Source organism: Phasianus colchicus, chromosome 1, assembly GCF_987193195.1.
Source record: "Phasianus colchicus chromosome 1, bPhaCol1.hap1.1, whole genome shotgun sequence".
In the NCBI taxonomy this organism is placed as follows: domain Eukaryota; kingdom Metazoa; phylum Chordata; class Aves; order Galliformes; family Phasianidae; genus Phasianus; species Phasianus colchicus.
In genome coordinates this window covers 15523651-15551622 of record NC_143436.1, presented here as the reverse complement: position 1 = coordinate 15551622, position 27972 = coordinate 15523651, and the positions used below count along the sequence as shown (strand labels likewise).

General features: G+C 43.0%; 2 protein-coding genes across 2 annotated transcripts in view; one reads left to right on the top strand and one right to left on the bottom strand.

Annotated features, from left to right (window-relative positions):
• Positions 1-11043, top strand: part of LAMB1 (laminin subunit beta 1) — a 41087-nt gene extending 30044 nt beyond the window's left edge. Inside the window, exons 24-33 of the mRNA XM_031599906.2 lie at positions 55-424; positions 1987-2171; positions 3382-3623; positions 5542-5745; positions 6134-6278; positions 7047-7254; positions 7460-7601; positions 8394-8570; positions 9717-9876; positions 10734-11043. Of these exons, the coding sequence (XP_031455766.2) occupies positions 55-424; positions 1987-2171; positions 3382-3623; positions 5542-5745; positions 6134-6278; positions 7047-7254; positions 7460-7601; positions 8394-8570; positions 9717-9876; positions 10734-10870 (1970 nt within the window). The 3' untranslated portion in view covers positions 10871-11043. The remainder of the gene's footprint in view (positions 1-54; positions 425-1986; positions 2172-3381; positions 3624-5541; positions 5746-6133; positions 6279-7046; positions 7255-7459; positions 7602-8393; positions 8571-9716; positions 9877-10733) is intronic.
• Positions 11044-12550: 1507 nt separating this feature from the next.
• DLD (dihydrolipoamide dehydrogenase) lies at positions 12551-25946 on the bottom strand. The gene is made up of 14 exons (XM_031599790.2): positions 25790-25946; positions 25456-25531; positions 24308-24387; positions 22382-22450; positions 19952-20021; positions 19502-19602; positions 18980-19123; positions 18719-18820; positions 17398-17588; positions 15927-16097; positions 15354-15543; positions 14828-14965; positions 13660-13749; positions 12551-13557 (listed from the first exon to the last, which is right to left on the bottom strand). Exons 1-14 carry the CDS (start codon positions 25826-25828, stop codon positions 13492-13494), a joined length of 1527 nt encoding a protein of 508 aa, XP_031455650.1. The 5' UTR covers positions 25829-25946; the 3' UTR covers positions 12551-13491.
• Positions 25947-27972: the final 2026 nt, after the last annotated feature.

Genomic DNA, 27972 nt, shown 5'->3' with positions numbered 1-27972 from the left:
ATTCCATCTGTTTTTATGTTCCTCAGCTCTCATGGTGCCCTTTTCTCCTTCCAGCATGTGACTGCAACCCCCGTGGCATCCAGACCCCGCAGTGCGACCGTGCCACGGGGCAGTGCATCTGCAACGAGGGGGTGGAAGGGCCGCGCTGCGACAAGTGCTCACGGGGCTACTCGGGCTTCTTCCCTGACTGTGTGCCCTGCCACCAGTGCTTTGCCCTCTGGGATGTCATCGTCAGCGAGCTGACTAACCGCACCCAGCAGTTCCTGGATAGGGCAAATGCCCTGAAAATCACGGGGGTCGTCGGCCCCTACCAGCAGACGCTCAGCACCCTGGAGGAGAAACTGGGTGAAATCAAAGCCATCATCGCTCAAAACCCGGCCGCTGAGCCATTGAAGAACATTGGGAATCTCTTTGAGGAAGCAGAGTGAGTACGGTGCAGTTAGGTAGATAAATCTAGTTTGGGGAGGAGTAGGAAGGCTGCCGGGCTGGGGCTAAGGAAGCAGGTGTAGGCTGCACACTGGGTTAGAGGGCACCCTGGCGCACACAGCATGGCCCTGTTGGAACGTCTCAGCATGGTACCAAGCCCCCATCCCATAAGTAGAAACCTGGCCAGGAAGGCAGGAGCAGCACAGACTGCAAGGGGCAGCTAATTAGTGGCTGCTAATTAGCACCCAGCTGCTCACGCTTGCTTTGCGCTCTCCCAGGGGCAAAGGACAACCACTGCTATTGTGTGAGAGAATGAAGAGGGGAGAGATTAAATTCCTGGATTTCCGCCTGGGTTGGAAACTTCTTCAGGCTTCTTTCTGCACTCTGAGCTTGGGGTGGAGGGGAGCAGCTGCTCGGTCACAGCACTTGTTTCCATGCTGCTCGGGGTCAGAGCCTGTATTTTGTTTTAGAGCTGAGCATACTGAAAAAGGGGGTTTGTGCTTTCACAGATGGGGCAGTTGTGCAACTGCTAGAGCTTTGTTTGTGCATTGTCAGGGGACTGCACAAAGCTAGTGGGAGAGGATCAAAGCGCAAATATCTCAATTAAGGATGGGCTTGTGCCCTGCAACCCTCTCTTCAGCTGGAGAGCCCCACGGGGCTGCTGCTGTTGCTGTGTTTGGGCTCTGTGTACTGAGGGAGCACCTGTGGAGCTGATCTTCTCTAACTAGTGTGTTAGAGCTAGTCTCTGTCTGTACAGAGAAGGAAGTATTGGATTTTGAAGGGTTGCTGGCAAACAGCAGCCTGCTGAGCTGTTGGGGGAGATGGAAACTGATCACAGAGATTAAATACTGCCCAGTTCTCTCACCATGAGGAATTGCTGGGTGTGGTGGGATTGCCATGGATGGGAAGTTTCCTGTGCCCAGCTCCGTTCTGCAGCAGCTCTGCCTTGTATCGTGCAATTGTCTTTCCTTTTAGGGTTATCCCAGCAGCTGAAGCCTGCTCCTGGGTGCACTAAGGCCATGCAAGAGGTTCTCCTTTGCCCCAGAGAATGGATGATAGGAAGAGATCTTTACAGAGGAGCTAAAAGAATCCATTGTATTAAAACCAAACCATCTAACTATTCCCTCCCCCTCTTCCTGAAGTTCAGATCTGTCCCATGAGTTCATAGTAATCAGAACTGCATTTGTAGCTGTGGGAGGGGGGAGCAAATTATGTATGGATCATAGTTGTCAACTCTGACCTATGCAGTTGCCATGGTACAAGAGCATTACACCAGTCTTCTGGAATCTGCCTCCAGTTAATCTTACACAAAGCAGCTGTTTTCTGAGCAATTTGGTGCTTTGAGTTTATAAACGTGCTGTAGATTAAAAAGTAGTTTTGTGTGATAAAGGAAACAAAGCAGCATTCTAGGTAGGCATGTTGTTACAAATCACAACTCTGCCGAGGGAGGCCGAGCCCTGCCGTGGGAGCAGCATGGCACAGCTCTAACCATTGCTGAGCTGAACCGAGCCTTACAGCTCTTTTTCTGCCCCCACTAAGTGCTGCTCCTCTGTTCTGCAGCAAGCTGACAGCTGACGTTACCGTTAAGATAGCGGACATAGAAGCAAGCCTCTCAACCTTAGCAGAGAAGAGCAACAGCACCGATGCTGACCTGAGCGCGCTGGAGACAGATGCCAAAAGCCTGGATCGTGTCGTGAAGGAGCTGGCAGAACAGCTAGAGTTCATCAAGATCTCTGATGTTCGGGGTGAGTGTCACACGGAGGGGGAGAAAGCAGCAGGGTGGCTGAAGATTTAATTAGTGCATGGTTTAAAATCCCAGGTTAATCTTCTAACATGTAATGAAACTCTATTCTTAGAGGGCAGCTTCTCACTGTGCATTAGCGGAGTTGCTGATGCAGCAGAGGTTCTGGTTTGCCCCCTCACCCCTTCCCTCTCTCCCTCTGTGCGTTGCAATGCCGGCTCAAGTTCCTGGGGCACGAGAACTTCAGAGACTTTAAGACTTCAATTAAATACATTTTAGATGGGGACACAACAGTTGGAAGTGAAGCAAATTCCAGGATACACCTGCACGTTTCGGTTGCTCTTCACAGGCTGTTAAATTCTGTTTGAAAAATTCCCTGTCCCTTTGTGACAGGAGCACACCACAAGAGCCCAGTTCTTCCCAGGAGAGCAAACCTTTGTGCCCACTGGGATGGTGCCTTGCCATGCTTTTTCACGGTCTGAGTTTGCTGAGGGAGACAGGCCGCTGAATTCTGGGGAAGTTTTGAAAGCTGACCTAATTCCAACTTAAAGTATTTATTTTTTAATTTCCTGCTTTGCAGGAAGTCTGAGGTCGTTTCCAATGAATGTAGCATTTCACAGAATGAGGCAAAAAGGTTGTAGGAACTGGGGAGTCCCTGGCTTTGTGGCAGTGTGTGGAGGAGAGCTGCTCCGAGGTGCAGAGTGCGGCTGCTCCTGTGGGGTCCCTCAACCCTCCTGGGGCCTCTCCAGCAGTTGTCCAAAATGAACGCTTCCATAAATCAGAGTCTTTCATCAGGAAGTTGTTTCCTGGGAGAGCTCTGACTAGTTTCCAAGCAGTGACTCTATACACCAGACATCTATGCAGCAACAAGAACTAACGGCATAAGCAAATCGTTGGAAAATAGAACGTTGTCCTATGAACCTAAAGGTTGGGTCTCCGTTCACCCTCAGGGCCTAAATCAGTTCCTATGTCAGAGAACTGCTTAATTTTAAAACCAGCAAACCTGAGACACTTTCAACCAAAAAAAACCAACCTGAGTATTCAAACAACAAGACAAATTTTGTCATCCTTACAATAGCATGGAGTGCAGCTAAAGAGGCTGTTGTTTGCTTTGACTTGATGCTAACCCAGATGTGCCATCCGCCAGCCTCCGTGATTTAAATTGCTCCATGTTACTTAACGGATTTCTGAGCGGCTCTGTCTGATTTCTGCAGGAGCCTTGGACAGCATCACCAAGTATTTCCAGATGTCCCTGGAGGCAGAGGAAAGGGTCAATGCTTCCACTGTCCACCCTGACAGCGCCGTGGAGCTGTCAGCGCAGACACGGCAGGAAGTGGAAGACTTAATCAATGAGAAGGAGGCCCAGTTCAAGGCTAAACAAGAAGAGCAGTCGCGCCTCCTGGATGAACTTGCTGGCAAGCTGCAAAGCCTGGATCTCGCCGAAGCATCAGCAAAGGTATTTGGCTGAGAACTGCTGGGATAAAACCTACAGCAAAAAGTTGGGCTTGTGAAGAAGCAGCAGGCAGGAAGAAGCTGTTTAGAGCTGGGTAGTGGGCAGTACAGTTTGTTCCTTAAAAAAACACATTTCATTGATGATGGGGTATTGTGTGGGCACTGAGACACCTATAGGTTTTCAGGCGTCAGTCCTTTACATTGTTCTCCCTCTTGCTTCTAGAAGCTCAGCCCTGACAGAGCACCTTTTCAGCGTATCCTAAGCTAAATCCCTTTGCTGTGGACTCTGAAGTGCAGCAAAGTTTAGTGAGTCCATTGGACCAAGAACCGACCTCCTAAGTGTCAGTTAACATGCTTGCTTTTCCTGGGCTGCTTTGTTTTTGCAGCATTTCAGAGTACACACCATGCCTGTGCAGTGCTTGTGCTGCCCTCCTTGGTATTGCCACACTCCCATCATTCTGCTTGAAACAAAGCAGAATTTACGGGGAGCTGGAGTCAAAAGGGCACAGTCCCTGTTGAAGCTGCCTGCTCATCTGTAAATATGATCAAGGGTGGTTTTCTCTGGGGTGAGGCAGGGTGTTCCTTCAGCTTCCCTTTGAAGGCAGCCGACTGCATTCAGAGAACAATCCCACTTGAAGTCCCACAGAAGGGAGAGCTCATTAACTCCTCTGGGCAAGGCTGGGCCTGTGTGAGAGGATGAGGTCTTCACACAGTGAATTGTCCTGGTCCTTTACAATGACAACCACCCACCCCAGTCCTGTCTCTTTTTTCTTGGGGAGAGAAGAAAGAGGAATCTTTTTGTTTAGTTTCCCTGCCCCTACATTCCTGCCTAATGTGTTCTTGAGGACCGAAAATCCTGGTTAGATGTTATCAAAGCAGTAAACACTGAGTTAGTTGCTTGGAGGTGTAATCATGGGATGCAGAAACAAAATCTCTTTGCTTTCTAGCTACTGCTGAGTTGCTTGCCAAACAGGTAAGAGGGAATCCATTACACTTCACAGGAGCCAGCTGCAGCTAACTTGGCACAGCCCCTCGGTGTTCCCAGAGAGATTCTTGGCTGAAAGTACATCAGTTAGTGACTATCCTTTGGCACAAGGAGTGGGGTGGAAAGGGAAAAGAGCCTCACAGGAGTAAAGGATTTTCCATCTGGCTAAAACCACTTCTGATGATTTCATTGTCCAGTTGGCCACAATAGTGGATAAGCTCAGTAAAAATTGCCAATTAGAGTAGTTTTACTTTAAAAAAACAACAAAGTTGGTCACTTCTGATTTCATTGTCACAAATTGGAAAACACTGTGACAGAAGAAACATTTGACAGAAGGGAATGGGACAGCTTTTCAAGAGAGGTGAAGAAGTTTCGTGTTCGGTATTTTATTTATTTTCCTTTGCTCTCCCCTAGGTAGCAAAGGAAAAGAGCTTATCCTGTGCAGAACACATTCTTCTTTTTTTGAAAAAGCTGCTTGAGTTAGCCAGTATTTCCTCCAACAGCAGTAAGACTGGCTTCAAACAGAAGGAATACAGGCAGTAGTAGCTTCCAGCTTGTAAACCAGAGCCTAAAGGCAGCTTTCTAGTGAAGCTGACAGTCAGGAAAAGCAGACATTGAAGGCACAGCTGCCCTCAAGCTACTCCAGCAGCTCCACACAGAAACAAACAGCAACTGGGAGCTGGCTAGATGAAATCAAGCTAAAGGCAGAAAGTTGTGGAAAGGATATAGAAGGACTAACATCACGCTGGTACGGACCTGATGCAGGAACCGTCTGCTCTACTTCAGCATCATTTGCTGTCATACAATATTCCAAGTTGGAATGGACCCATAAAGATGATCAAGTGTATTTAGTTGTGCTGTGGTATTTAGGATGCCATCCCCTCACGCCTCAGCAATAAGAACAAGGCTGAGATTGCTGCCCTTGTCTCATTCACAGATGTGTGGCACTCCAGTGGGAGCCTCTTGTGCTGAGTCAGAGTGTGGGGGGCTGCACTGCCGGACTGCTATGGGGCAGAGGAAGTGTGGAGGACCTGGCTGTGATGGGCTGGTCACTGTCGCTCACAACGCGTGGCAGAAGGCCATGGACTTTGACAGAGACATCCTCAGTGCGTTGGCAGAAGTTGAGCAACTCTCCAGAATGGTAATACATAAATCAATTGTTGCAATAAAAAAGAAAACAGAAATCTTACAGTGGTAACCCAAGTTTAGACACTAATTGACGAAGTATGTGCCTGGTTTACTTCACAGTCTTTCTTTCTAGTTGCGTAACATCATCAAACTTGTAAAGATACTCAGACTTCAGCTTGCTGAAGTAAAGTTTCATGCGTTACTCCAAACATTACCATGAGTTGTTTAAACTAACACTGGTGGTGTGGATCACAGCCAGCTCTTAAAAGTGTTCTGTGAGTTTTATGAGAAGAAGCATTTCTCATTACTGTTACCTCTGCCTCCAACTGAATTTTTGTTATAAATCAGGCCCAAAAGCATATGCAATTACGCAGTCAAGCCCTCTACTTTCTTCTCTTCAGGTTTCTGAAGCAAAGCAGAGAGCTGATGAAGCCAAGCAGAATGCACAAGAAGTTCTGCTCAAAACCAACGCTACAAAGGAACAAGTGGACAGAAGCAATGAAGATCTGAGAAATCTTATTAAGCAAATCAGAGACTTCCTCATGCGTAAAAGCCTTAAATTCACATTATCTCTTATTTCTGCATCTGTGAAAACTCTTTTCCTTTTTTTGGCATCATTCTCCAAGGGGTAACACAATAGTCATCATCCTCCCTTGGCTCTTTTCAGCCAGATTTAGTGAGTATGATGAAATCTGGGAATGAAAAAACCAAGACAATAGGAAAGAAAGACCGATCTGTAGCCCATTGTTTCATTCCTTTCAGCTGAAACCATTGTACTTCTCTAATTTGCCAAGTGTGTTCCTAAGTTCTGGCCAGAACTGCACAGTGCTATTAAAGGGGAGGACAGTCACGGTTAGGAACTGTGAGGTTTTCTCCACGTGAGATAATGGGTAAAGGGTAAATGAGGGCCTTTTTCATTGTTGAGTGGCAGCATGGCAAACCCATTCCTTCTGTTTGCACAAGGCTGAGTATATTGTTAACACAAATACATTTATGTGCAGCTGTTGGCTTCCCTTTTTCTGGGTTTGCAGCCCTCCTCAGCCCTGGCATGGGGTAGCTAATCACTGAGATCAGCAAAAGACTTCCAAGAGAACGATGCTAAGAAGAGGGCCTTTGTGCCTGCTGGGCCTCTCCTTAGAGAGAAGTGTCACCCTCAGGAAGCCTTTTTTATACCCTGATGTACTGCAGTCTGGAGGAGGAAGCTTTTTGCATGATTTTGCTTTGTGAGGGAGCAGGTGGACAAAAATGTTGAGTACTGAGACCTGACAGCAGGAAGCTTTGACTCACACCTTTGTTATTTCTGCCTATCTGTAGAAGACAGTGCTGACCTGGACAGCATTGAGGCAGTGGCTAACGAAGTGCTGAACATGGAGATGCCCAGCACCCCCGAGCAGCTGCAAGCCCTGACAGAAGACATCCGTGAACGTGTGGAAAGCCTTTCTGATGTCGAGGTCATTCTGCAGCAGAGCGCTGGAGACATTGCCAGAGCAGAAATGCTACTGGAGGAAGCTAAGAAAGCAAGGTATGCAACCCCATTTTGCATTAGGTAGTTACAGTCACCAGGAACTGGAATGAGACTTCCATTTCACTCTACCAGTGAACACAGAATTTATCTTACCATAAAGCAGATGTCCCATTCCTTGATGTGGAAGGCAAAAATGGCCCTTTGTAGCGTATGATCATTGCCAAGTAAAAGCACTTTGTGCTAACCTAGTTTTGCTCCACAGCAAAGGTGCAGCAGATGTTAAAGTCACTGCAGACATGGTGAAAGCAGCACTAGAAGAAGCTGAAAAGGCTCAAAATGCAGCTGAAAAAGCCATTAAACAAGCTGATGAAGATATTAAAGGAACTCAAGACCTGCTGACCTCAGTAAGTTATTTCCAAGTATGCTTTAAGATATACTAACAGGAACATGTCTGATATTCAGAAACCAATGTAAGGATGTCTAAGGAAGGCAAATCAAAGACTGCACTTAGAATGAGTCTAAACCATTCTGGCCTTTACTATATAAACATCTGAGTCAGAATATGACAGATAACTAGAGGCCTACATGTCCTTAAAGAAAAAAGGCTTTTCTCACCCCATATTGTGCACCACTTACATCATAGCAGGATCACAGCAGGTGTGCCAAGATCCCTATGAAGCCATACATGTCAGTCCCTTGGCAGCAGTATATTGGCATAACCACACTATCTAGCAGTGCCATTCACTGCAGCAGGAGAAAACTGATGCTAGATTGAAGTGGTAATTGCTGTAATTGTGTCAGATAATGTATTTTCAGGCTTTAACTCACAGCTCTCATGAGACCATAGTGCTAACTCTACCCATTCAGTTTGGACAGCTTAAGAGATGGACAACTTCAGACAGTTAGCACTATCATTTGATAATGAACTTGTGAAGTTCTGTTTGCAGAACTTAAGCACATGTAATGCAATCAAGTCATTCTGAATGAAACTCCCTAACACTTCTGGAGATCTCACTGTATTTCATCTTAAAGCAGTGGGCTCTTTCACCCCAATTGCAGTTGTCCATTTTTAACAAAATAAAACGCTTCTTAAGTATTAGATCTATTGTTATGACCTAGTGAGTGGATCAGAACTTACAAGAAGGCTTGTATGATATTCAGAGTTTTTTGTAAGTCTATCTTTGTCCTTCTGTTAGATTCAATCTGAAAATGCAGCATCTGAAGAAACACTGAACAATGCCACTTTACGTCTGTTTGCACTTGAGAGGAGCGTTGAAGACCTTAAGCAAAAGGCTGCAACAAATTCAGAAAACGTGGGCAACATAGAAGAAAAAATTGTTTCTGCAAAACAGAATGCTGAAGAAGTTAAACAGGTGAGAAGTTTGGGAAAGATAGCAAAGGAGAGCCAACAGAACTGACCCTGGGGTTGGGTAGGCACTGAATTCACTTGATCCACTTCATTTATTGGCCAAGTGCTAGTGATTAAAAAAAAAGTGCTTAATGCACTTACTGAAGTGTTTTTTACTCAGTCTGTTACTAAATGTAAAGAGACAGAAGCATTAGGAAGTTGTCAGGTTCAAAAATAGTTGCAGGAAATATGCTTCACTACCACTTATCAGCCTTTCACAGATCTGTTTCTGTCCCTCAGCTTCACTGTCTGCCACGGGTCAACTGGCAAATATAGATGGAAAATAAAATTGCTTCTACAGTGACGTTCAGGCCAAACAAACCCTAGTTGGGCATATACGGAATCAAGTGGCAAGAATAAATCCTTAGCTCACTGTATAACTAGTCTCATTTCTAAATATCAGAGATGCAGAATTCACTCTGACCATACGGCATAATTCCCAGTGTCTGCTATACACCTTCGTAATACCAAAAGAATGTTCATTAACAAAACACTTGACAAATCTGCCAAAGGAAGTTTTCGTTGCTCCAGTCTTTTGGCTGGAATTAGCCCAGTCTCAAGAGACATTTTCTGCTAAGAGGAATGTATCCATCAATTATTTCCAAACACTAAGTAGTATTTCAGGTGGTCATCAGACCCCAGAGGGTTCTAGTACTGCTGCAGACTGTTAACTTGCTTACTAGTTGAATTTATTTGTGGTACTCCTTAACCTCACAGGGAAAAAGCACAGCTGAGAAGTGAACCTGATGTCATCTCCAGTACCCTCACCTTCGAGAGCCAGGCAGCTGTTTACTGAAAAGGCAGCAATGCTGTTCCTCCCCCACTGCCCCATTGTGTCAGGGGCTGTGACTTCCCCTAGTTCCAGAATTGTGTAACTGCAGTCCATGCTGTGTTAGTGTTAGAGCTGTAGAACAGCCACAGATGTGCAAGAGGCGTTGATGAGTCTTCGCACCGACTCTTCAGATCTTGAATATTCAACAGGAAATCCCTCGACCCTGTTGCTGCTTTTGTTACCTGAGCTGACACTGCTCTCCTTAGCCCGGATATTGGGCAACTCCTTCTGCATTGTCTTTTGACTGGCTCCATCTTGTGTTTATATCTGGAACAACAGGTCCTCGACACTGAGCTGAACAGCAAGTACAAAACCGTGGAGGATCTCATCACCAAAAAGTCAGAGGAGTCGGCTGACGCGAGGAGGAAAGCCAGCATGTTGCAAGAGGAAGCGAAGGCATTGCTGGCTCAAGCCAACAGCAAGCTGCAGCTGCTCAAAGGTAAGGTTGTTCTGAGGAGGTAAGGTACTGCTGTAGAATACAAAGCACTGTTGTGCTGTTAAACCAAGTGTTCATCAGCAGCAGGAAAACAAAGAGTTAATTCTTTGGTCCTGAAGTTTGAACACCTTTCCTTATTATGGACATAACATAATCATGAAATCACTGTATTAAAAGAGAGCAAAAATGTAGAGAGACACAAACTTCTGGTATGGTACCTACCTCAGAGAATCACTGCACAGAAGAACTAGAACATAAGTAACCACGATTGGTCAGCAACACCAAAAGTAGTCAAACTCCTGACAGACAACCCAGAATACCAAACAGTGTTCCCCTCACACACCCTGGAATGCAATTAAATCAAAGGGTTATGAGGATACAGCAGTTCCAGCTTACAGATCAATCTAACACAATGGCCAGTTAAAGCTGATTGAAACAGAAGGGGGCAGTCAGCCCATAACTGCCAGAGAGGAAGCAAGGTTTTCCTTCTGTTTTTGCCAGGCTGGGAACTCATGCTTCCTCTCACTTGTTCCTGCACAACTACAATGACTCACTGAATATTTTGACTGTAACAAGCCAAAACCTTTCACATCAACAGGACAGCCTAACAGTAGGGAATGGCAGTTATTATCAACATGAATCAGAGCACACTGTTTTTGCACTTACAGAAAATTACTTGTTGCTTTCTGTCCCAATACTAGAGAAACAAAAGGTGCCATTCCAGCCTTTGCTACTATAGATCAGTTTTTCTTCCACAAGATAATAAGTTTGAATGGTAGTTTTTCCATAAGTTACTTTTGATATTTTATCACATTAAAACATACCTAATTAAGCTGTTTTTCCTCTTCTTTTGCTGACAGAATTGGAAAATACATATGAAAACAATCAAAAAGTTCTGGAAGACAAAGCCAAGCAGCTGGTGGAGCTGGAAGAGACAGTTCGCTCCCTCTTACAGACAATCAGCCAGAAGGTTGCTGTGTACAGCACCTGCTTATAAATGGGAGCAGGAAACACTCGTGTTCAGGATGGGTTTTAACAAGTATTATACTAGTTGTTTTTGACACTAAGACCTGATAAAGTGAACAGGTTTGATATTGACTTCTAAGTCACAGAACCAAAGAGAAGTAACTTTTTGACACTGAAAATAAACAGTACTTTTGTATCACTGTATGTACTTAGTATGACTCATTAAGTTCCATGTTATTTTCAGTAGGTGAAACTAATCCTTGAGTTTCTGCAAGTCTTGTTTTTAAACTAGCTAGAGATCTCCTAATAAAGTACTGGCTCCAACTACAACATTCTAAAGAAGAGCTCTGATTACTGTGAAGTACAGGATAACAACTCAGAACAAAGTTAGCACCCCTCTCATGGTTAGCTGGCATTGACACCATGGTACAAGGAATGTTTACTCTCTGCATGATAGTGGTTTAAGCAAGTTTCATTTCACTGGAACACTTCTGATTTGTGAGGTAGGAATAGAGGTCAGCACTGAGGACGTAAGTGTGGTATACATTTCAAGAACCAAATTTACATAGTAAGGTATGGTTGGAAGGAACAAAGCCACCTGTGAAGTTCACAGAGCACTTAACATGAATCAGTTAAGGAGCTGTACACACACACACACAATTGAAGCAGCACACTGAGGCTCCCTATCAACAGATTGTACTGAACAAAACACAGGACTTAAAAAAAGGCAAGAGTGATATCCAGTTCACCATAAATTGCATTAACTTTAAGCTCCAAGTTTCTGTAGAACAGTGCACCTTCAGCTAACTGCTCAGTCCTGCAGAAATTGTTCTGCAGTATTCACCAGTGATGTATGTACAAGTCAGCATCCCCAGTGACAATGTGCATTTACACACACTGACTGCTTACTGACACGGAGAGATGTGTCTGAGTAAATACTTTTTGATCAGTAATTAACCTCACCTTGACCAAGGACAGCAGAAGTTGGTCTGGGCAACTATAGCACTATGTTCCACCACCTGTGCAGACTGAAGAGCAACACATGTAAGTAATTTTCCTCTGGAGCAAAAAGTCCAGCACACTGATTACCACAGCAGCATCATACACTATTTCACTGTCAGTATGCTCAACGTTTTTTTACATCTGCAAACTTTGAAGCATTCAAACAATTGCCATCAGCTCATTTACAGGGAGCTTAGTGGCATTTTTATCTTTACAAGCTCTCAACTAGAACAGAAACTGCCAAATCATAGAGTGGTTTGGGTTGGAAGGGACTTCAAAGCCCACCCATTCCCAACTCCTGCCATGGACTGGCTGCCCCCCACCAGCTCAGGCTGCCCAGGGCCCCATCCAACCCGGCCCTGAGCACCTGCAGGGATGGGGCACCCACAGCTCTATGGGCAGCTGTGCCAGGGCCTCACTCTGAAAGTGAAGAATTTCCTCATAATATCCTATCTATATCTTTCCTCTTTTAGTTTAAAACAATTCTCCTTCCACCCGTCGAGCCACTGACACAATGAAAAAGGACAATACTAGCACACACTAAGATTCTCTTCAAGGCAGAGATTCTAATAAAATGAAGTGGCATCCTGCAAAACAAGAGAGCTACTGGCATTGGGCACGTTCCCTTTACCTGGTATTTGTTTGCGAGTCTTCTGCTATCCACCAACCTGGACACTAACAAGTCAGTAAATAAAACCCAAGACGATCCTCCGGCAACATTAAATATTTATTAAGCTCTCTCGAAACAGAAGAGACACAAAGAGAGCACAAAATAGAAAACAGGAGAGAAAGAAGTATGTCTGAACTGTATGGAGAGCTGACACTGCAGCCCTTACGTGTGGAAGGTGCGGAATAACCCTCACATCATCACACTTAACAGCAAGCGAGGCTTCACTGCCCAGTTTTATCATTTCAAGGTCAAAGAGAGTTGGACAATGGAAGCTTTACAAACAGGAAGTTAAATAACAGTAAGAGCAGTTTTCCTTCAGTCTTTCATTTCCCCGTCAGCACTTGATTTTTTCCCCAGTGAGTTTTCAATATGAAAACATGATGTGTGGAGAATCACACATAGAGTGATTTTATCTTAAAAAAAGTCAACATAGTATTAATCAATTTACACAAGTCCCTCCTTTCCCCAAATCCTAACATTACTAGATCAAAACTAACTCTGGTACTCATATGTAAGTAGGTTAAATACTTAGTTAATCCTTTCACAAGGAAATATATTTTTGTGCGGAAGTGACAGTGGCATTAAGTGCCAGTGGCATGTTAAGTGCCAGCATTCAACTGCTTTAGTCTATCACTACTTCAAATAAGAACACACCAGGTATGCTGGACACCTGTACAGAGCTGAGACCAGCACACCTGATCATCCCATGCAGCAGCAAAATATTTGGTTTTGAACGAAAGAGTTCTGTCAGGCTGTTTTTCTGCAACATTCATGATGTAAATAAACATGGAATATTAACTATTTAATTTACAGAGACTGGATAATTCCACTTGTTCCAAACTCTACTTGTTTAAATATCTGATGTCTAAAGTGAAAAGATTCATTTAATTCCATCCTAAAGTCCTCAAACTCGCCTTCCACAAGGGCTCGCAGTCTGTTTTCAGACGTACTACAGATGTTCAAAGAACTGCTCTTTCACTTCAGAAGTTGATAGCTTTGCCAAAAGATGCTGCTAGGTTAGCTTCCCTGAAGGCTTCTGACACCGTCTGCAGAGAACAAACCAGAAGGTACAAATCATTAATATCTACATGTAGTCACAGCAAGTCTGTGCAACCCCTGTGTTCAACAATTGCTTTAGGAAGACTTACTGGATGGGCATGGCAAACTCTGGCTACATCTTCACACGATGCTCCGTACTCCATAGCAAGGGCTGCTTCGTTAACCATTTCACCAGCACCCTGCAGTTTAACGTTTGTAATTAGAACAGATCTTCATGCAATAGTCTTGCTTCTGAATTGCTGATTAAGAAATACCCAGCTTGTAAATAAGCATCTTTTGCTAAAAAGAAAACCATACTATGACGTGCTTCAGCTGTGCTCTTGTGTCAGTCCTAAGAACTTTGTCAATCTGGTGGCTAAGCTAAGCTGAGTTTAAAATTGAACATAATGCTACAACAGAGTATTTGCTCTCTCACTGCTGAGGTTTATGTAAAAATCTGGGCTTTGTTCCACATGGGAGCAGTCAGATACTACCTATGTTCTGATCCAAGGTACTGTACATTATCACTGCAGGGAAAGAAAAAACAACCAAAAAACCCCCAAAACTTTAATGCTCTTTAATGCCTTCCTAGAAAATTAATCAGATAACCAGATAAACTGAAGTACACTACTATATCTGCAGCCTCATTTTCATTAAATAATAGTCGTATTTGAAGGGACTCAGCCAGAGAAAAATATCTGGATAGTTGAAAATAAAACAGTGAATAAGTAATTATATTTTCAGAATTAAGATACACAACCTTAAGATTTCTCGCCAGCCCCTTCCATTTACTGATTAAAATTACTGCCTGGCTCACAGTGATAAAGCTGAGCTGTGCTTTCTTTAGTCTTTTCTTTCATCAGTGACTGAGTCCAGACTCGGTGACTGCAGCACAAGGCTGCCAACTCTGCAGAAGTAGAGAAAACCAGAGAAAAAAGAAAAGCAGGGAAGAAAACCCCAATCTGTTCAGCTACTCCAACTTCCAGAACTTGAGTCAGTTTCTGCTGTTCTCTTAAATATCTGGCAATATTCATAAAGATGAAACTGTAAGAGACTGAATAGCCCTTGCCTTTTCAGGGAATAGAAAAGTAGAAAGAAAAAGCTGTGTCCATTGCCAAAAAAACAGTGAAGCAGGGATGTGAGCAGGAGGGTTGTAGAAGAGAAAAATCAGTAAATCCATGCAATTTTGTAAGACAAATCTTCCTTTTTACAAGCACCACGTGACACAATGAACCACCCTTAAAGCTACCAAGTAGCAACACACTTTACAGTACTTACTGCGCCTAAGATGTGTGCACCCAACATCCTGTCTGTTGACTTCTGACTAAGTATCTTCACCATGCCATCTGTGTCAGCATTTGTCTTTGCTCTACTGTTTGCAGCAAATGGAAATTTCCCAATTTTGTACTCTACTCCCTACAAAACAGATACTTGTTACTGACACTGAGTTAATGATCAGAAAGCTCAACAGGAATGATGCAGCCGGTTGGATAATGATAAAAATAGGTCTGATACAAAACTAGAAGGCACACGACATGCACAGAACAACATATGAAAATAACAGGTATAAAGAGGGATCAAAAAATGGCACAGAAATGGAATTAACTTCACAAAACAGAAGTTATTAGAGAGGACTGTGATCCTTTGTGAGAATAGCATGCAAATTCAGCCATACATGCTACGCAATAAATTCAGACAGATAAATTCTCCCATGAGAAGTAGCTAGATAAAGCAACAGCCATTATCACACTATGAAACCACATCCAAGACAGAAAAACAGTTTTGTTCAGGAAGAAAACAGTACCTCTTCTTTCAGCTGTTCTTCTGATTTGCCAACCCAGGCCACTTCAGGGTGAGTGTATATGACAGAGGGCACGCAGTTATAATCAATGTGAACAGCACCTCCAGCCATCCCTTCAACACACAGAATGCCTTCATCCTCAGCTTTGTGGGCCAGCATAGGTCCAGCAACTACATCACCAATAGCATAGATGCTATCAGATCAATGAAACAGAATTAGATACTGTTTAAAAATGTACTAGCACACCTCAGCTAACACATATAATAGTTCAAAACATGACTGGATTTTTCTGCAAAATCAGATTAAACTACTAATGTGCAGAAGAAATCTGGAACTATAGATACAGTTTCCACTGAACGAGCACACCTCAAGAACCACTGCCAGCACATCCTGACTTTCAAATTATAGAACTTTAAAAAATTGATTAAAAATCCTCAATTGCTGAAATAAACATAAATGGAGTTGTTCTTCCAGAAAAAAAGCTATATTAAGCAATTTTAAAAGTATCTTAAGTTAAACTTTTAAAAATAAGAGTCCTGCTTTAAGGAAAGTAAAAAAATATTAAATATTACTTACTTTGGAATTTTGGTTTGGAATCTGTTATTGACTGGGATTCTCCCTCTCTTATCAAGTTCAATTCCAATGTCTTCAAGTCCTAGATTTTTTGTGAACGGACGCCTACCGATGCACACCAGGAGCACATCACAAGTTATGACTTCTGCCTTTCCACCAGCAGCAGCTTCAACACTACAGAAAAACAAGAAGAATGCTAAGCTGTAAACCTGCAGTACTGCATTTCGTTGAGTAGTGATTAATATGATCCAGATGGTGACCTACTGGCTGAACCTGGCATCCCAACACTTGCCTCTGGTCTATCCCCACTTCTTCCTTGCAAGACTTGATGAATAGGAGAGGAAGCAAGGGCCAACAATTTTCACTACATTTGTTAACAACTCCTAGATGCAAAAATCCAGGTTATGCATTTGTTAACAAGTAGCATGACCTGCCAGGAGCAAATCTGTACAGCAAAACAATCGGTGCTGGGTACACAACATCCAAGATACTTATATTTCGGAGTGAGGCAGAGTCATGCACTGTGAGCAAACTTTCTTCTGGCCAGAACTGTTAGCACTTGCCTTGCATAAAGTGCATCTAGAACAAGTTCAGTTTGCATTCTGAGTGCAAGAACGAACCAAAGAATGCTAAAAGCAGGATTAATTAGGAAACATGCTTCAAAAGCATACTCCTGAACCAAAATGAAACTCTAAGCAGAGAGAGACTATAGGAGAAATCTAGGCAGTATCAGTATAGCAGTTCACAGAGGCCCAAATCTAGGACTTCTCCAGTGGTAGAGGACAGACTACCCTGAGCTATGGACATACAGCAGATACAATTCCTTGTACTGAGATTCCAATGAAAAAGGCATTTAAGCTTACTACACATTTTCTTACAACTCAAGCTACAGCTTATGCTACCAGTCTGCACAGAGAATATGTTGACAAGAAAAGCAGCAGCACATAGGTATGGACATTTACAAGGAAAATTTGCTTTATATTTTTCATTATTAGTTGTTCACTTAAATCTGGCCATTAAAAAACAGTCTGTGACAGCTTCATTTATTTCTAATTAGAAGTAATCAATCTTTACCATGCTTATTTAGGGACAGGGAAGAAAGAACATAACTCTCCCAATAAGCACCAAAGTACTAATAACGATATGAATAATCACATTTATGTTAATTTACCAAAAGCAAAGAACTTCTACAAACAGCACAATTTAGGTTTCTCACTAAAAAAACACTGGTTTTACACTAGCACACCAACCCAAGCTAATGGAACCTCCCCTGTAGAAGCAAGTTTGATTTCAATAAAGCCAAAGTTATGAACACACTAAGTTACAATACAGGATAAAAATTAAACTTCACTGAAGAATTAAGTTTCATTTCTTCCCGTTTCAATAATAATATCAGAATATTTTAAAATAGGTTTGAAGGACTGAGTGGGACAAATACAACCTCTGTCCCATTGGTTTTATGTTAAATACTTACGCTACATCAATTTTCCCATCTGGTTTCTTGGTAGCACCTGTAACTTTGGTGTTTAGCTTAAACTTCAGTCCCTGCTTCTGAAGAATACGTTGGAAGTTTTTAGAGATCTCCATGTCAATTCCCATTCCACCAACATGGCCCATGAACTCGACAGCCGTCACATCCGCACCGAGGCGCTGCCAAACTGAACCCTGTGGTCACAGCAATATATTAAAAGGAAAAGTTTTTTGAAGGAAAATTTCAGGTTTCTTTACTGCAATATTTACCACTGAGACTGGAAACTGCAAAAGAGGGACAACAGATAACAGCAAACTGATCAACATTTAAAAACCATTACAGTGTAGGATATAACATGTCTGTTCCCAACAGCCTTAGTGAAAAGATGGATTTATCACTGCTTGTTTGCGTACCTTATGCTTTAGTGATTTAACTTATGGAATTAAGCTTTTAAATAAATAGTTAAGAAAACGAGCAATTAGGTATATTTTAGGCTACAGGCATAGAAAAATTAAAAATCAAATTAATTGGAACATAGCTCAGAAAATAAGAATTGTGTGGTGCCCTAATACCAAACTAAAGCAAAACAATAACGAATTATAGAAATGTTGTGCAACAGAATATAACTACTGCTGCTTTTGCATTTATTTACAGCCATAACCACTATCATCACCTTCCCTAAAACCACGTACATCCCATTTACCTCAAAAGTTACCCACACCCATCTCAATAGCATTTATCTTCACTTACTCTTGCCCTGCTCAATGGCCAGCAGGCAGCTGACCATTGGCAGCTAAGGCAACCACTAAGCAGGTCTGCAGATTTTCAGGCAGTTGCAGACCAGCAAATACATGTTCTTATACTGTGCAGATATGAGGCAAAAGGACTCAGTCCTTCAGACCTAGACAGAACAGAAAGTCTTCACTCCTTCTGTTATTAGACACAGAGCTTGCAATTGTATCACAAAATATTTTGGGGATTAACTGTTACATGCAGGTGTTAAGCATGGCTTCAAGTTTATTTACATTAGAAGAGGAAGTTCTATTATCTATATACAGAACAAACTTCAGTGGAAGTTAAACAAAAAACCAAACCCAAAACTACACAATGCATTGCCCTCTAATTTCTCCACTTAGCTAACCAGCTGCAAGAACACTGACCCAAACACCTCCTAGCTTCTAAGCTAAAAACAACAACAAAAACAACTAGCATGCCATTAAGGGTGAGATTTCAACACTAAATCACAGCAACAACATCAAATACAGTGAAAAAAATAACTGTTACCTTATAAACAAAGGACTAAGAGGTTTAAATATTCTCTTACCAGTTCCACACCAATGACTCCTGCACCAATGACGACCATCTTCTCAGGGACTTTTTTCAGGGATAAAGCACCAGTGGATGACACAATATTGTCTTCATCAATCTAACAGCAAAGAAAGCAATAAAGGGAAGTTTACAATCTCTTTTATACATCATACGTAGAACAGAAGATGAATTCCAAACTGATGCAAAAGTATTATACATTAAATTATGCAGTTATTTCACACTGAAAGAAAGTAGCACCAAGATTTCAAATACGTACAGTGATTCCAGGAAAGGGAGCAACTTCTGAGCCTGTAGCTATGAGTATGTTCTTTGTATTGATAACTTGTGTGCTGCCATCATCTTTGGTTGCAGTGACTTGGTTTTTGCCAGTTATTTTCCCAAACCCAGATACGTGTACAACCTTTAATAACCAAGAACACAGTAGGTTAGAGTTCAAATTATTTACATAAATTATGCTACACTTAGAATCATAGAATCACTCAGGTTGAAAAAGACCTTAAAGATCATTGAGTTGACTTAATATGAATCTCACCAGAGAGAAGCTGCTAATGCAAACTTCTGCATTAGCATCCAGAACAAATCACAAAGTCAGCACTGTTCTTTTAAGTAGACCCAAGAACAATCTGTTCATTTAAAATATCTTAGAAGTGAAGCATTCAGTCTGCCCTTGCCAAATCCCTTGATCAAATAGGTTTACGTGGCAAGAATGTGAGAATGCAAAAAGCAACATAAGTGAGAAAAAAAAATACATTTACTTCAGTAAATAATCCAAACTGACCTTGTTTTGTTTAAATAAATGAGCAATTCCACCTGTTAAGGCCTTCACTGCTCCGCTCTTCTGTTCCATCATCTTCTCCAGATTCAAGCGGATTCCTGTAACTGAAATTAAAAAGCTTCAAGGAGCATTCCACTTTTATTGATAGGAACTAACCTACAGCAAACAGCTCTGACAGGGAGATGCCCCAAACGCCCCATTAAACACTGAAGGTTATGTTTAACAATTGGTATGTTACAAAGCAGCATTGTTCTTTTCAAGTGTAACTTCTCCAGCCAGTAATCGCATTCCTAAATCTCTAGCTGGTAGAGAAAGGATACTGGTTGCAAGTCAGTGAAGCTTTATGACCAACTTTCCTACAGTTATAGTAGTCAGACCTGAACCATTAACATTAGTTTCTTGATGGAAACCATTTATTTCCACAGGCACCGACAAGTTGCTCTGCACACTCACTTTCAATTCCTCTGCTAGCAAAGTCTTTCCCATGGGCCAAATGATACAGATGTGAGTTGTTCAGCAAGGCCTAAAACATACATCCAAAAATGTAAATTGAGACACACAGATGCAATTGGATTTTTTTTTTTTTACCAGAATATTAAAAAAATGAAGTTATTTAGAAAACAACCTCTAATAAATCTGACATTTGTATTTTAAAAGGTGTATTTCAAACATACCAATTACATGCAGAAAGTAGTTAAAGATCACTCCTACACTTTTTGCCCTTTTCACTAGAGAAACTGGAAACGATACCGTTGAGAATAAAGAGGTAGGAACAGACTTTAAGCAAAGGAAAACAGTAGATGGCTATGACTCAGTAGAACTTCTTCATTAACTCAGAAAATTTGTCAACAAAAATACCAGGAGGATACAGAAAAGCTGGAAGAGGAGAAAATCTATACTGAAATCACTGTTAAATTTTAGCCTGTGTAAACATCAGTTAAGTTGTGTAGCTGAGTTGAGCTGAAATCATTACAACTGTACAGCTGGCAGAGCTCAAACTAGATGGTTTAGAGCCAGTTCAGATCACAGGATTATCACCATTCAAAATTAGAACAGTTCCTTTCTAAAGTGCATTTAAAGATGAGCAGCTTGAAATACAGGATCTCCAAACTGTAATTTGATTAGAAACTGCAATATAAGAAGGAATCTTGGGAAGAAAAGATTACACTTCTTACTACAATCATCATTGCAACCATGAAACCGTCAACATCCTTCTACAGCATGCACAGATTGAATACTGAAGAGAGCACAATACATTCAAAGACTACTTTGACATATCTTGTCTTATACACACACACTTAAATCAAACTAATATTGCTGGACCAAGATAATTTCATTTTTGTCAATAAGAATAACCAACTTTCACCCTCAAATTTATCTGCCCATTTTATCTGTCACAGCCCTGAATCTGTGATAACCCAAAACATTAACCAAAGATACAGCCCCTGCAAAGGACTTCAGCAACTACCAAGGAAAAAAGAGATCCACGTTCAATGTATTTTGAGTGGCTTCTTTGGAAAGAAATATCTGAATATTTGTTATTGCTTCAGCATATGTACCCTACATAACCACTCCATAAGAAGTTTACTGCCACTGGAAAAAATTCTGAATAGCATTCAGGTTTAGCCGTGGATTCAGAACTGTTTTCAAAAGAACTTCAATGGAATAAAAATAATCAAAGATTCAAGAAGAAAAGTCACTTCTATACATACCAGCAGAGTGCTAAACTTGCACAGTCATGCTGTGCTGATCTACAACTCATTTTTGAATTTTTCTTCAGTATAAATTCTGAGTTTCATCAGATACTTTACTGAAATGTCTAGGCAAAGTGATACATTATTTTTCAGAACTTTGTACTCTTTCTCAATTCTACACTGTTTTCTCCTAGGCTGCTAACAGAACCTCTAACAGCAAACAGATTAGAAATGCAATATTGTTAGGAGGAACCTTCATAAAAAAGCTGTCTGTTACTATAGGCAGCACAAAGCTGATTACCATAACCTTCCTTCACCTGCTGAGTGTTAATGAGGAATACTTCATCCAGCAACAGCACTGTTCTTACAAAGCTCTTGTTTCAAAGTTGCTTAAAGCACAATTGACAACATCCAACATTTGGTACTCAGGAATTTCTTATTTCTTATTTCTCCTTTCTTTCGGGGCACACACCCTTTTCTCTCCCCACTGGCACTACTCCACACAAGCCCCACCAGCCTCACTTTCCAAGTGAGTGGAGGCAGTAAGAACACTATTTTTAACTTACATGACTATTACAAGAGCTACTACCAATGAGGCCCTTCCTACAGTTGGCAGAGACAGTTATCTTCAGAGCACAGCACATCCCATCAAAAAACTTATTTTTCATTGGTGTCTCTATCCCCATAATTTAGATTCACATTCTCTACCTCTAGTAACTGAATAAGAGCAACGAATCATTCCTTTACTCTAAGTGCAACTTCTAGACAAAACTACATGTATACTGAAAGTAAAAGACTTGAAAGGATTGAGAATTCCACGCAGCAGACTTTAAGACAAAACCACGTTAAACTGTATTTAAATAGCATGTAAATGCTGTATTCAGTTAGTGGTTACCACACAGACTTACCAGCTCACGGGAGAGAAGATGCATCTGCATACACCTCTGCTTTTATCCCTCTTCCTCTCATTTAGGAAACCCCACAACAGAGTTTGTAAGTAAAACATTTCTACTGAATTAATAAGTATTGCAATCCTTTGTATTACTTTTATTCATGCAAATCATTTGGTTGCAAGGTACTTTCTTAAACAAAGTATGTCACTCTTGGAAAAAGATAAGTAGAGGTTTTAAAGAGATGCATGTAGGAGCTATTGTTTTTACTGAAGTTATCATAAACAATGCACCATTACCTTTGAAGGAATACATCCAACATTCAGACAGGTTCCACCCAATGTTTCATTTTTTTCTACACAGACAGTCTGAGGAAAAAAAAGAGGGGAGAGAATTGTAACCTTTTTACAGCAGCAAAAAGAAATGTCCCTTCCTTCTTTGCTGAGCACAGAACATATGCACAAAATAACAATCTCTTGGTTTACACTCCAAGGAAACAATTTTGCAGAGAAGTGATTCCACAGATGAAAGCCTGCCATCATTTAACTTGCTGCTTTTGTGGGAAGCAGTAATGACAGTACCATGAAAAAGAGGACTCACAACATCAAATCAAAAACCACATGGAGATCAGCTGATCCCCATCTACCCCTCTTCCTGTTTTAAGCACACAAACACAAAATGATCCAAGAGCTTTAACAGCTGCACTGTGGATCAAACAGCACTAGACTGCTCTCACCTTTACCTGATAAGGCTTTGCCTCATCCACTTTAGATTAACTTCACTGACAAGGCCAAGCAAAGTTGTTCCAAAGCCAACACTCAAGGAAACTTGTTGGCAATAACACGAGGTGCTGTAGTGGTGATACGAAGATTTAAGGCTTATGCTAGTAGAAGCAGCAGTACAACTGAAGGTTCAAATTCCGTAACTCAATAGAGCAGCTTCAGGTCATTCCATGGATGTCATAACTACAGAATTTATCTACTTGCCAGTCTTACAAAAGCATCTTGGTATGTTCCTTAGGAGCAGCATAAACATAAGTTTCTTTAGTGCTACAGGTGATGCATGCAAGCCTGCCCAACAAACTCTAAAGAAGGAATAAAAGCTGTTTGCCAGGACAAAAAAGCAGAAAGCAAAGCACTTAATTTTTTTTTTTTAAGCCTTCTGCTATATGATAACCTATTGCTAGGCAAATACATGAAGGTCTTGAATAAAGCATTGCTCCAGGAAAAGCAGGCTTCCAGCTACCAAAAAAAGAAATCTTAGAAGAAATAAATATGAAATGTTAAGGCAGATCATCTAAAACTCAGCTGAAATCTGTAGCAGTGACCATCTTTTCTCCAGGTCCTAATAGCCCAGTGACAACACATGGACATATATACATACACATACGTATGAAAGAATATTTATTAAATCAAGACAAAAAAAAAGTCTGACATTTTAATTATCTGTACTAGGGTCAAAGGCAGATGTAAAACTTTGCTGACTCTCAAAAAATTCTATTTTGGTTCTGTTACACATCAGGCTAAAATATACTCAGAGACATCACTGAAATCCAGCTGTTGGAGGAATAACCAGTGAAGGACAACACTAAGAACTACAAAAAATTGAGGCTGAAGAGACCTTCTTTAGAAGCCATCCAGCCAAGTTTCCTTCTCCAAACACAGTTAGCATCAAAGCTGTCTCAGGCAGCTCAAGGCCTTGACAAGCCAAGCCCTGAAAATCTCTAAGGACGAAGGCTACATGCAATCTGGACCTGCTCCAACATTTCACTGAACTCTTTCTTGTAAACAGGAGCTCCTGTCCTTGCCAGATGGTCTCATCACCTTGGCTTTTTCATGAAGTCCTGCTGTCTTACTTCAGAGGCACCGGGATGCACCAGCCAACAGAGCATACACAAGTACACTCAGCAATGCCTTCTCAGATTCTGAAGTACTTCAGAAAAGAATGATGCAATGCCAGGAGAGTAAATTAGTCCTATGTTAAGGAGTCAGGAGAAACAGCAATCCTGCTGATGTCACATTCATGAATGAAAGTGAAACTTACCAGCACGCTAATTTTCACTTCTAAACCCCCAGATAGCCAACAAATTCCTCCAGTGGCATTAGGAAATCACATCAGCTGAGAACTGCTTTGGTACCTCCCCCGCTCCCAACAGAATCACTGCATGTTTTATGTTGTGGAGTGGTTGAAGAGTGATCAAAAGGTCTCAAAAGGTCTCCTCTTACCTTAAACCCAAGCTGAGCTGCTTTGATTGCAGCAACATAACCTCCAGGACCAGAACCAATAACTGTGACATCCGCATCAACTGCAACAGGGAAAGTTAGAGTTATTTTTTTAATAGTTAAGACTTCTCTACAGGACCAATTTGTTCGTGAAATTATTCATATTTGGAAATGTCAAATAATGGAAAATAAAAAAAATAAAAATTGCTATTAAAAACTATGCAGTTTATAATACACTAGGGAAATTACACTTCACAAAATGACTTTCCAGACAAAAGGAAAGATTGTGTAGAGGTATTTTACAATTAAAGGAAAAGTTTTAAACTTCACAGGGAAAAAAAAGTAAGATGAAATTAAACAGCCAGGATGCATCCAACCCATCCTTCCTGCTATAAAATCCTTGACTTCAGATGTCTGAACAGTTCATTTAAACATTTTAACAATGCAGTTTCTTCTGCTGTTTGACACAAAAGATATAAGAGCAGTGCATACTATAGGATTATTACATTATACTGCAGAAAATATGGCTGAGGTAAACTTCTGTGCAAGCCCTATCAATTAGGCACAGAAGATACTATGAACTTTGTACCTCATTTGTTTCTAGTAATCATAACCTCCTCTGCAATATTAATTACTGCCACTGTTCTTACATTATAAAGTTCAGCTTCTATTCAAGCCTTTAGTTTGACAGTAAATCTGACAAATAAGCGTTTCACACAGAAGTGGCTCAGGTTGTAAGGAACCTCAAAGCCCATTCAGTTCCAGGCTCCTGCCGTGGGCTGGCTGCCCCCCACCAGCTCAGGCTGCCCAGGGCCCCATCCAACCCGGCCCTGAGCGCCTGCAGGGATGGGGCACCCACAGGTCTATGGGCAGCTGTGCAGGGCCTCATCACTCTTCCCGAGAAGAAATTGCTCCTAACACCCAACCTGAGCCTCCCGCGGAGCAGCCTGAGGCCGTTCCCTCCCGCCTATCGCTGTTGGCTGGGAGCAGAGGCCAACCCCCACCTCCCACAACCGCCCTTCAGACAGCAGCACACAGCGGTCTCCATCCGCCCGCAGCAGCCGCTCCCAGTACCGCCCGCAGCGCCGGGCCAACCCGCGGCCGGCGCTCAGCTTTCCGTTCCTTGAGCGGCTTTACCCGCAGTGAATCACCTTGATCGGCGTAGCTCCTCTGCGGCACGGCACAAACTCCTTGGAGACCGCGGTGAACTCGATCAAAATGGCTCCTCTACAAGAGAACAAGCCGCGGCTTTAAAAGCTGAAGCTCGACCTCGAAGAAAAGCAAACACCGAGCCGCGCACGGAACGCGGCCCCGCGGCGAGGCCACGGCGTGAAAGCGGAGAAGCGCGGCCGAGCCCAAGCGCTCCGCCCGCCCAGCGGCAGGGGTGGCGTGAGGAAAGCCAAAGCCAAAGCCAAAGCCACAAGCCGAGGCCGAGCCCTCCGGTTCCTCCCCGCCCGCCCCGCGGTGCCACCGCCGGCGCCGTACCCGAGCGAGCGCGCAGGAGACGCGGCCCCAGCGCTGCATTGCTGCTGCTCCTGCTGCCGGCCCAGCCCGCGCCCGCCGCCACCCCAAGGACTCCGCGGACTCGCGCAGGCGCACCGCGAACGGGCGGCTGTACGGGAGCCGCGAGGGGCCGCCTGGAGAACGCGGCCGGGGGTTCTGGCTTGTGGGCGGGGATATGCAAATGAGCGGCACGAGCGGCTGTGTAATTGCCTGCGCAGGGCAGAGCCGCGCGGGAGGCGGCAGCTTGGCGGTGCTTTGGACGTCTGCTGGTGGGGAGGCGTCGTATTCAGAAATGCCAGGCTTCGTGGTTATGGACTTACGTTACTTAGAACAACCTACGGGGAGAAGAGCAATCGTCCTATTAACAACATCTAGTTGGTTCTGTGGAAAATAGCAGCGCTGTGTAGAAGCACCGGGTTCAAAGCAAAGGGCTGCCAGCAGGGGGCAGAACTCCTCTGTCTTTGCGCAGGAGGATTTCTCTGCTTGCCCTCCATCGGCCCTGAGGTCTGAACACATCTGATCTTTCAGCATGTAAATCCCTATCTCTTAGGGAGCTAATGAGAAAGCACCCTGCAGTCAGCAGCGCTTGTCGGGGTCCCATTGCTCCCCCCATCCTCATTAACGAGCAGACCAATGAGACACAATGCAAGGACACAATGCAAGACACAATCCGGCTTCATCTCACGGGCAGCTCCCATCCCAGAGATTTTATGTCTCCATGGCCTTCCCTGCCCATGCACAGGGGGCTCAGGCCATGCACGGGACTACAAAAGCCACCTCCCCTTGCAGCCCACACTTGGCAGACCATGGAGGTCTGTGGGAAAATCCACTTCTTTTGCAGGCGCAGGTCAAAATGCCACACGCACATCATAATGCAAGCAGTGAGCAAGGTGAGAAGCTGGAGTGGACAGCTGCAGGTTCACCTTGTGCTGTGAATTTTTTTGGGTCACCAAAGGGATGGGCATCCTTTGGCCATTCCTTCAGAGTCCAGAAAGAGTGTAGGGGCCAGAAGAAATATAGAAAGCATCAGAATATAACTTGATAGGTGAGAAAAGCAGGGAGGTGAAGGAGGATGGGGCCTGGCAGTTGCCTCTGAGCATCCTTGCCCATTGCCCGTGTGTTCATAGAACCATGGAACCATAGAATGGCTTGTGTTGGAAGGGACATCAAGGATCACTTTCCAATCCTCCTGCCACAGGCAGGGTTGGCAACCACCAGGTCAGGTATTAGATCAGATTGCCCAGGGCCCCATGCAGCCTGGCCTTAAACACCTCCAGGGATGAGGCATCCACAACCTCTCTGGACAGCCTGTTCCAGCAGTTCAATACCCTGTCAGTAAAAAACTCTCCTCTGACATTTTGCTTGGGTTCATAGTGGCTGGCACCACTTTCCTGAACATTTCTGGTGGTTTTGACAGAATTTAGATGTTAAAATTGTTTACTGAAGTTTCATATCCCCGAGAAATAACAATACAAATCAAATCCCTAGTGCATCGCCTTTAAAGTCAGGTTCATTATAAGACACAATGCTTTTTGTTGCTCCTGGAATATGACTCTGCCTCACCTTTCTTCCACTGTGACAGTTCTTTCTTCAGTACTGAAGTTATGGTGTATGGGTATGCTCCTGATTTTTACTGCATCCCAATTTTATAACTCCTGATTTGTATTGTATTAGTATGTGTGAAATGCAGCCTTTCTGCAAAGCTGGATGATGGTATCCTGAACGATGAGCCAGCAGGCCAAGGAGGTGATTCTTCCCCTGTGCTCCATACTGCTGAGGCCACAGCTGGAGTACCACGTCCAGTTGTCAGCTCCCTGGTGTGAGAAATATGTGGATATACTGGAATGAGACCAACAAAGGGCTACAAAGATCATCAAGAAATGGGAACACCTCACATAAGAAAGTCTGAGAAAGCTAGGACTATTCAGCCTGGAGAAGAGGAGGCTCAGGGGGATCTCATCAATGTCAAAAAATACCTGAAGAGAGAGGCCAAAGAGGATGGAGCCAGGCTCTTTTCAGGCTCTTTTCCAGTGCCAGGACAAGAGGCTGTGGTCACAAACTGGGACACAGGAGGTTCCTTCTGAACACCAGGCAGCACTTCTGTGCTGTGTGGGTGGCTGAGCACTGGCACAGCTGCCCAGAGGCTGTGGATCTTCTCCTTGGAG

What these genes read in the sequence shown, in the direction of transcription:
- DLD (XM_031599790.2), bottom strand. Translation starts at nt 25,828, where the DNA reads ATGCAGCGCTGGGGCCGCGTCTCCTGCGCGCTCGCTCGG. An exon ending in CTCCCTTTCCTGGAATCACT is followed by an intron (nt 18,821 to 18,979) that starts GTACGTATTTGA and finishes CTTTGCTGTTAG; the next exon opens with ATTGATGAAGACAATATTGT. An exon ending in TTCCAAACCAAAATTCCAAA is followed by an intron (nt 15,544 to 15,926) that starts GTAAGTAATATT and finishes TTGATCTGATAG; the next exon opens with CATCTATGCTATTGGTGATG.